Below are 10,115 nucleotides of genomic sequence, written 5' to 3'. Positions count from 1 at the left end.
TTGGTTCTTTGGGATCAGATTTTGTCACATATTGTGAGTCTTGTTGCTCTTATTTATGTTCTTGTTCTAAAGTGTAAAGATCTCCTTGGGTATGGGTTAAGGTTTTTGTGCAAAGATTGACCAGGTACTCGGAAGTTTGTGCTAATAAGACAGGGACATGCTGAAATGTTTCATGACTAGGCATAGATCCATTCACTTTTAATTGGTGACTATATGTTCGGAATTCAATGAATTTGCTGCATTCAATGTAGTTTAGAAGATCTATCCATTTTAAATTGTGTTAAAATCAGAAGCTTTAATCTTTTAAAATTCCGCAATATCATCTAAAAACCATACTTTTTCTCTAGGGTTTCGGCACAGAACTTTAAGCATTCGTGATAGTATAATATATATCATATAACCTATTCCGATAAAGCTCCTAAGATTCTGTGTAGAAAATGATACTCTAGTTTCCTTGAGGTGTTCCTTTGGATAGGAATGAATGCTGTGGAGGAAAGATGAGGAAGATTTGGCCTAGTAACTGTCTAGATGCAGAGATGGATTATCTGGTTCTAATGGCTGTTATTAGATGTAGAGTTGTTACCCAAGGAGTCTCATTTGGTTTTGCGCACGACAGAAATTGTTCCCATCAAAACTTCTTCTGGTTTAGCGCAGAACATAATTTCACTTGTAGTGGGCGGCATAATGCTGATGATCGAATGAATAGTTTTGTTTATTATAAATGCGACAGAAATATATAAAGCATTCATTCAAGAGAATTATCATGGCAGTGTAAGCATTTGTTTTTTTAAAGTATTGCGCATCATTAACATAAAAAGCAGAAATGCTAATCATGATACTATTCTAAAACAGCAAAAAATTAGTTTCTTGGATTGTTGGGAAATATTAGCTGTTTAGACAATAAGCGAAAATCAGTTTAAGCAATTTAATAAATTAAGCATATAATCACTATTCATAACACAGATATAAGAAATATATTCAAATGAAAAAAGAAACAGGGGTTTTAGAAATACGAGCCTGATGGTCGGGCATGCAAGCACTGTCCCAAGAAACTAATTGCCGCCGCTCTCGTACAGGCAACCGCGGCAAAAGTCGGCCGCGGGATACAACGACCCCTACAGGTCAGTGCGACCTCCTTCTCGTCGCAACGAGGCTTCAAGAAGCGTTTTGCGAATTCTTCTAGACTTTCAGGGAACCAGCAAGAATACAGTAGCAAGTATAGAGTAGAGAAGAAGTAGGTTTGTGGCTTTTCACACTGTGTTTTCTAAGCACCTCGCAGGCTTGCGTGGCTGTTGTAATGAGGTTAAAGATGAAGTTTCTAATTACCGAATTAAATCTCATAAAAACTATTTTCCGTTTTGATTCTGATTTAATCCCATGAATATTACCGTTTAATAAAATTTAATTCTCTTTACCCGTTAGCAAAATGTTATCACATGTTAATTGTTCAAAAATAATATTACATTTTAATTATGTTCAAAAATAAAAATGTAGCAGATAAGGGCCCATTAATCGGAGCGGCTCGTGTCCCGCAGGTCGTGTGCGCCAGCAGCGACCCGACCCGAACCCGAGCCGAGCCCGGCGCCGCCGGCAGCGCGCCAGTGTGTGGTGTGGAGCATAACCTTTTGTTTTCCTGCTAGCATGATAGGAGAGAAAGGCGAAAGTGGCTTATAAGACCCTTCATTCCTATTCCATTTCCTATGTGGGACTAAACTTTTCCTCTTTTCCTCTACAAACCCAAGTTTTTAAGTTATAACTCCAACATTATAATGTTAATAAATTTAGCTGTTGTATATATAATTTAGATATTATTTATATAATTGTTATATATCTTTAGAAATTATTTTGTTAGACCGTGCATTGTGATGGTCACTTGCTTGGAGATATAATCTAACTTAGAAATTTTTTAAATTTGTACTTAACATATAACTAGTAAATGATAACTTTGTTATAACAGGTTATTATGCATGACACCGATATGTGAGATGTGGTAGTGGGTCTCAACCACCGGAAATGGGGATTCTCCAGATGTATGTCATAAGCACGCATTGTGATGTGTGTAGTACAACCGTATTTGAAGTTTCTAGGACGAGTCACCTAAGAGATAGAGAATTCAAATTGTTACATGGTCGCTTTGACTTGAAGATATTGTCATTTTCGATTTGATAATTTAGTATGTTTTGATGTGATGGTTAAGCTTGTTTAGCAAGCGCTACACAACCTGAAACGTTAGGTTGCTAAATTTCATTTAGAAAAATAATAGATATCTAGATAGGATCCAGTATGCGCATTATGATAAGTTAATTTATTATGCATTCCCATGAAGTTATTAAATTAATGTCGGCAAGTGATTTTGAAAATATTTTTTAAAAATTTACTTTCTTATAAAAATAAAATATTTTGATGTTTTAAAAATGAGTTTTATTTATGTTCATGGGAATTGTAAATTAGGCATGAGCAAATAGGTGAGTTGTTCTGCTTAAAAGAGTTGCCTAAAATAAATGATACTAGAGGGGATATTATTTATTAATAATTAATCACATATTATGGAATAGCTTTTATGAACAGTTGGTTAGATAGTGATTTGATTGTTAAATTAAAATTATTAATTTGATTAATAATTAGTTCTCGATATGGGACCTAATTAGTCTCACTGATATCACCAGAAGAGGTATACATGCAATATAATTTTTTTATCCTTAATTGTTATGGATAAAGTTTTTGAACAAATCTATTCTATATTTAATTGTTATGGATAGAGTTTTGAACAATTATGAATTGTTTAAATTAAAATCTCTAAGACTAGTCTAATCCTATATACAGAGTTCATATGTAGCCTTATGATGATACAGAAAATATTGTGAAGATAATATAAAGAATAGAATAGAAATAGAAATTTGAGAACATATCTCTCTGTATTGCTCCTATTCGGTGACGGATGGATTTCAATTGGAGGCTTTTTCTTTTAGGGAAGCTATTTCGGATTGATCTTGGGACTGATTACTGTAGAAATTCGGAAAGCATTTTAGACATTCTTATAGTTTTTAATTAATTTTGATTAATCTTCATGATCTGCTATTTCCGATGCATTGTATGTTATATTTCCAACAGATAGTATTAGAGCGGGTTACAAATATGGTCTTTCTAATTTAAGATTAAATTATTATGATTTGATCATAATTTTTAGAATAATTAATCAGATTAAATTACCAAACAATTAATATGTTTTGATCTTATGAGGTTTTTATCGTTTAATAAGATTAAACTAAAATCTTTATTTAGTAAAACCAAGGTACTATTCATGCTAGTTACTGTTCATACCGGGGTTACTATTTATCTCAGTTTAATTTGTTAAACTAAAATTAATTAGATTAAATTAAAAATTTGATTAGATCAAACTATATATGGTCTTGTTGTTCACGGTCGGGTTATAGTTATTTGATCGGGTTAAATTATAATTTTGATTAAGATAAAAAATAGGGGTTGTTACTGTTCACTTTCATTGGGTTACTGTTCACCGATGAAAATATATTTTTTGGATAGAGATCAATTGAGGTTTTTGATATGATCATGATTATGGTTCTTTGATTAGATCATGTATTCTTGTTATTTAATTTGATTAGATGCGACCTAATTAGGGTTCTTTATTTAAACAAAAAAAGGAAACGACCCTCACAGATATATAGCTTGGATATATAATAAATTTTTAGCTTATATGATGCCACAATGGATATGGTTTGTTAAATTTTATTATTTAGTTATATTTCGCATAAAGATACCAAGTATTTTTTATGTATAATGGGAACACTAGACTAAAATAGGTAGCTGGATTGATGGGTTAACACTTCATTCATGTCTTGGAAAACTTTTGTTGAGCTCACATGTGCATGAGGTCGATTGTTTAAGACGAAAGTTGCCAAGGTAACTAAATTAAAAAAGGAATCTTGATGTACATAATTAAGGAAAACACACACATAGATTAATTAATTGGATTAGAGATGTGGTTATAACAAAATATTTGACACAGAAGACAATAGAGTTTCAAATTATCCAGAAGGTCTCCATCATCAGTCACCAGTGCCACTGCTTTTGTTCAAATTAATTAAGCTGGAATATTCCTATTACCACAGAGTGCAACCGGTGAACATCAACGTATATGGCGTTGAAGCAACCAAACTTATTCATGTGTAGGGAGGCGATCAAGAACGAGCCAGCCAACTAAGTATCTGATGCACGTGACGCTTCAATATAGGCTTAATTGGGCCGCCGGGGAAGCTATAAAAGTTCGAAATGGCCGGAGATGTAAACATTATTGTTCGGGAAAATTTGCAAAATAAACCGTTTTTATAAAGTAATTAGCGAAATAGACCATTTTTAAAAGTAATTAGCAAAATAGACCTCTTTTTGACCAAAAAAAGGTCGATTTTGAAAAAATGGCTTCAGAAAACATACGGGACTACTAGTCCCGTATGTTTAAAGCTAACTTAGATTAGTTAGCTTTAAACATACGGGACTAGTTGTCCCGTATGTTTTCTGAAGCCATTTTAAAGCTAACTAATCTAATGATTAGTGTACTAATCATTAGATTAGTTAGCTTTAAACATACGGGACTAGTTGTCCCGTATGTTTTCTGAAGCCATTTTTTCAAAATCGACCTCTTTTGTCAAAAAAATGTCTATTTTGCTAATTACTCTCAAAAGTGGTCTATTTCGCTAATTACTTTATAAAAACGGTCTATTTTACAAAATTTTCCCTTATTGTTCGCTAGAAAAAGAAGAGAAATTCTTTGATTGGGTCTGTAGTTATAAGGTATGGTAGCGTGCATAAAATGATTTATTTATTTATTTATTTATTTTATGTTAGCTCACATGTAATTAAACTGAGGATCCGTGAGCGACCCCACAGGAAAAGGGAACCAGGGGAAGACATTAAAATTATTACACTGTTATTATAATTACTATATATCTTCGTGTTGACTAGGCTGGTCCTAGCGCTTGCAGGGCGGCAACGGAGCTCCGCTGAGCCCCGGGTTCCCTGCGAATCCGCCAGCACTAAGAGCAAGTCCAGCAAGCTCCGAACTCTGCTCTGAAGGCTGATGTGGCTATGGTTCTTGCCAAACCCCCCTCCAGCAAGCTCTGAAGCCGCTCCCAACTAGGCTCTCCGTTCCTACGTGGATGTCGAATCCTTCAGAGCTCCCAAACGCTCCACAAATTTGTGGAGCGCTTGGGAGCTCCCAACTGGGGTGACATTTTACAAAACCCCCCCCACAAGAAAATCATACCAAATCAGGAACCAGTCGGAGGTCGTGGTCGTCGTGGCTGACTGTGGAAGGGGTTGGGGTTGGGGTCGTCGTGGCTGACTGTCGAAGAGGATTTGGGGTTGGGGACCAGACCTTGATGTCGTCGGAGCCGAAGAGGAACGCGAGGCGAAGAGGAGGTCGTGGTCGTCGTGGCTGACTGTCGAAGGGGTGGCTGGCGAAGAGGCCTCCGACTGTCGAAGGGGTGGCTGGGGTGCCTCCGACTGTCGAAGGGGTGGGGTTGGCCTCCGACCGTTTGAGGTTGTCCAAGGGGTGGGATTTGGGTATCGGATTTGGGGAGAAGATGAAGAGCTCTTTGTTTTTTTTTTATCTGGGTGCGCTGTTTGAGGTTGGGATTTGGGAGAAGATGTAGTGTTTTTTTTATTTGGGTGCGTTGTTTGAGGTTGGGATTTGGTGTTTTGATTTGGGATTTTTTTTAATTGCCTGAGTTGTGAATTTTACCGTTGTGATTTTTACCTCTTGAGTTGGAAATTTTACCGTTGTATGAAACACGGACACAATCTCCTCTCCAGAATTCAGCCGTTAAAAATTAAGCCGTTGAAAAAGTTACCGTTGTAAAAAATCTTCTATAAATTCGTTTTACTTCAATACACAAATCATTCCACACAACTCTCTCATAAAAAAAAATCTATATTTCCCTATCAAATTACAAATCTCATGGATCCCTCACAAAACTATTATTCGCACCTCCTTGCCGGTGAAGGATCGACCTTATACCCGCCGTTCTATACAGAAGTCGTAGAAGAAGGTAACCCCATCGAGTTATCGCAATCTGCAACACAACAAGTGTCATCCCAAGAAACACCGACCACAAAGAAGAAGAAGGCTTACACGCGGTCCGAAAATTGGACTGTCCACGAGGATAAGCTTCTTGTGTCTGCTTGGCTGAACACGAGCCAAGACGCCATCCAAGGTACAGGGCAACACAAAGATAAGTTTTGGCACCGAGCTAATGACTATTTTATCCTATACTCCACCGATCCAACGAGCCGCACGCCAAACCAAATGATGCATCGTTGATCAACGATTCAATTGTCCGTCAACAAATTTTGTGGGTGCGTTGCTCAGATTGAAGGAAGACAAAGATCTGGTACGGGAATTATTGACCAGGTAAATATTTAATTATGTTTGATTATTTTTGCTCATATTCAATATGTACTGCAGAAGTAAAAGAATTATACCAATCTCTTTATGGTAAACCATTCGTGTTTGACCATTGCTGGGTTGAGTTGCGTCATCATCAAAAGTGGATCCAACAAATGGAATCTTACAATAAGATTCGATCACAGCCGAGAAGAATCGCTACCTCTGATTCCTCACCAAACAATTCCATGCCAACGACCCCCATCGGGTTGAACACTGACTCGGATGATGTGGTGGCAAGGCCTGAAGGGAGGAAAGCGGCAAAGCTCAAGAGGAAACAAAATGTGGAAAGCTCTGGATCCGCTACGTCCATCATGGGAGAGGCTTTCGCGTGGATGAAGCAAACCACCAATCAAAAAATAGAGCTAAAACAGAAGAAACAAGATGACGATATCATGAAGATGGATCTCTCAACACTCAATTCAGTTCAACGACAATACTTTGAAATGCGTCAGGCAGAGATATTGGAGAGGTGGATGTCTAAGGGTTCTGCCTAATTATCATATATTATCTTGTATTAGATTTATGATTGTACTCGCATCGCATCCTAATTATCTTGTATTAGATTTATGATTGTACTCGCAACGCATCCTAATTAGCTCTTCCTAATTATCTTGTATTAGATTTACGATTCTACTTGAAGTTGAAAAATTTGGCATTTAATGAAAACAACTACTTCATTGAAAAGAAAATTGGCGTAGTACAACAACTCGAACTTCTTTGCTGAAATTACATTAGACATAAAGAAACTTAATCCTCGTCGTTCGATTCCTTGAGCTGCCACAGATGCTCGATCAAATCATTCTTTAGTGATTTGTGTGTTTGCGTGTTCCTAATCCGATGATGATTTTGGATGAACTCAGTTAACGATCACAAAAGTGATTTGTGTGTTTGCGTGTTCCTGATCCGATGATGATTTTGGATGAACTCAGTTAGAGGCACCGTCTGCACATGAGAAGGTTCAACGACTGGTATCGAATCATTAAAGTCGAAGTTGTTGTCCAATTGACAATCTCGTTCATCTTCAACGATCATGTTATGCATTATGATGCAAGCTGTCATGATGTCTTTCAGCACACTAGGTTGCCAGAAACGTCCTGGTCCACGAACAATCGCAAATCGAGCTTGCAACACGCCAAAAGCTCGCTCAACATCTTTTCTTGCGCTCTCTTGTTGTTGAGCAAAGTATTTATGCTTGTTTCCTCGCGGTGCTGGAATAGTCTTCACTAATGTGGACCACTCTGGGTAAATCCCGTCGGCGAGATAGTATCCCATATTGTACTCGTGGCCATTAACAGTATAGTTGCACGGTGAAGCTCTTCCCTCCGCAAGTTGTGCGAAAACCGGAGAACGATGTAGCACGTTGAGGTCATTGTGAGACCCCAGCAGTCCAAAGAAAGCATGCCATATCCAAAGATCTTTGCTAGCTACGGCCTCCAAAATAATTGTAGGTTCATGAAAATGCCCAGTATACATACCTTGCCAGGCGGTTGGACAGTTCTTCCATACCCAGTGCATGCAGTCAATGCTCCCAAGCATACCAGGAAAACCTCGTTGTGAACCCTCCTCGAGCAGGCGTGCAACGTCTTCATTAGTCGGTGAACGAAGGTATTCCTCCCCAAAGATGTTGATAATCGATCGAACGAACCTCTTCACGCTCTCAAGCGACGTACTTTTACCGATCCGAACGTAGTCGTCAACGGCGTCAGCGGATGCTCCATATGCGAGCATCCGCATAGCTGCAGTAATCTTTTGAAGACTAGATAGTCCTAACTGTCCAGCACCATCCCTCTTTTGGACGAAATACTTGTCATGTTCGACGACTGCGTCGTGGATTCGAAGGAATAACGAACGCCTCATTCTGAACCTTTGACGAAAATAATAAAGAGGATAGGTTGGTGCGTCAGCAAAATAATCTTGGAATAACCGATTGTGGCCTTCCAGTCGGTTTCGATGGAGCACGATACGTCGTTTGTGTTGAACTGAAGTTGAACATTTCTCTTGTTCTTCTTCCTCAACGACAACAGCTCCCATAAGAAAGAACTTCTTCATCATTTCATCATCGCTAGAGCTAGATGAGCTAGACATTTTATTCTGGAAGATGATGGGTTGAGGAGAGAAGCCGTCGAATTTTATAGGCATCAGTCGGATGACGGTCAAAGTTTGCGATACCTCGAACTTCGTGCCCAACATCGAAGACCGCGGGTTACCTCGAAGACCGTGTGCGTTCCCTCGAAAGCCGTGGGTTACCTCGAAGACCGTGTGCGCTCCCTCGAAGACCGTGGGTTGCCTCGAAGACCGTGTGCGCTCCCTCGAAGTAAAAGTAATGGGTAAAATATTAAAATAGAAGAGGGGTTTTTTTGATATTGTTGGAGCTCCTAACTAGGAGCTTGTTGGAGCTCCATAAAATAAGGAGATGCTCCCAAGGCCTATTTTTATAATTTTTTATACCAAAATGCTTGAGAGCTCTTGAGAGCTTGATGACTAGGACTCCTAACTGGGAGCTTGCTGGACTTGCTCTAAGGCTCGCATTGTGCGCCGGGATCATCCCACGCAATCTGTTGTATGACACGTCGAACACCGTAAGTGACGGTATGTTCAGCACCCCCGCAGGTATCGTCCCCGTCAGCCCGTCCCCGGCCATTCTCACCACTGCCAGGTTTTGCAGGCTCCCCATGGACTTTGGTATCTTCCCTCCTAATAAGGGGTTGTGAGACACATCGAACGCCGTGAGCGAGTCCATTGCCGGCAGCCCTCCCATGTCTCCGTCGACGCCCCCGGTGAACATGTTCCTCGAGAGGTCTATGGAGTCGTAATGGCCTAGCGGATCGCTGGTCTTCTTGGGCCGGTGAATTTGTTGGCGTGCAGATCCACGGCGAGGAGCAGTGTCAGATTCACGAACTCTTCTGGGACCGCTGATTCGAGCGCGTTGTTGGATAGATTTAAGTTGGAGAGGTTGGTCATGTTGCCGATCCAAGCCGGCATCTTGCCGACGAGTTTGTTGCTAGAGAGGTCGAGAGTCGAGATGGCGGTGGATGCGAGCCAGCGAGGGAGCACGCCCACGATCCCGGTATCAGCCAGGCCGAGCTGGAAGAGAGAATTTATTTTGCCGAGGAAGCTTGGCGGGCTGCGCAGGTTGAGGGCGGGGTTGAACGAAAGGTGGAGATACTGGAGGCCCGTGAGCTGAGATATCTGGACCGGGATGGGGCCGGCCAGGTTGTTGCTGGACAGGTCCAGGACCATCAGGCTGGACATGCGGCCGATGGCCGTGGGGATTTTCGCCAGGTTGTTGCTGGACAGGTCCAGGACCATCAGGCTGGACATGCGGCCGATGGCCGTGGGGATTTTCCCGGACAAGCGGTTGTTATCGAGGACGAAATCAGTGGCGTTGACCAGCTGTCCGATTGAGCTGGGTATCTCTCCCGAGATGCGGTTGTTGCTCAGGTAGAAGCGCTGGAGGCTAATTGATGAGTTAATCTTGTTGTTAGAGGGTCCTGTCCAGTAGTTGATTTGTTTAATTTTAGCAAACTTGATTGATGAGTTAATCTTGTTGTTAGAGGGTCCTGTCCAGTAGTTGATTTGTTTAATTTTAGCAAACTTGGTTTTTGTTTGAGTCCGTAATTAGGCTGTCAGTTTTAGTCCAGTGTGTGGCTAA

General features: G+C 40.2%; 1 protein-coding gene across 1 annotated transcript; it reads right to left on the bottom strand.

Moving 5' to 3' along the window:
• Positions 7,331-8,548, bottom strand: LOC109819419. Its single transcript, XM_020385140.1, has one exon. The coding sequence runs from the start codon at positions 8,546-8,548 to the stop codon at positions 7,331-7,333; it is 1,218 nt and encodes a 405-aa protein (XP_020240729.1).

This window comes from Asparagus officinalis, chromosome 8 (assembly GCF_001876935.1).
Source record: "Asparagus officinalis chromosome 8, Aspof.V1, whole genome shotgun sequence".
In the NCBI taxonomy this organism is placed as follows: domain Eukaryota; kingdom Viridiplantae; phylum Streptophyta; class Magnoliopsida; order Asparagales; family Asparagaceae; genus Asparagus; species Asparagus officinalis.
The sequence above is the reverse complement of the archived record's forward strand: the minus strand, read 5'-3'. Positions and strand labels throughout refer to the sequence as shown.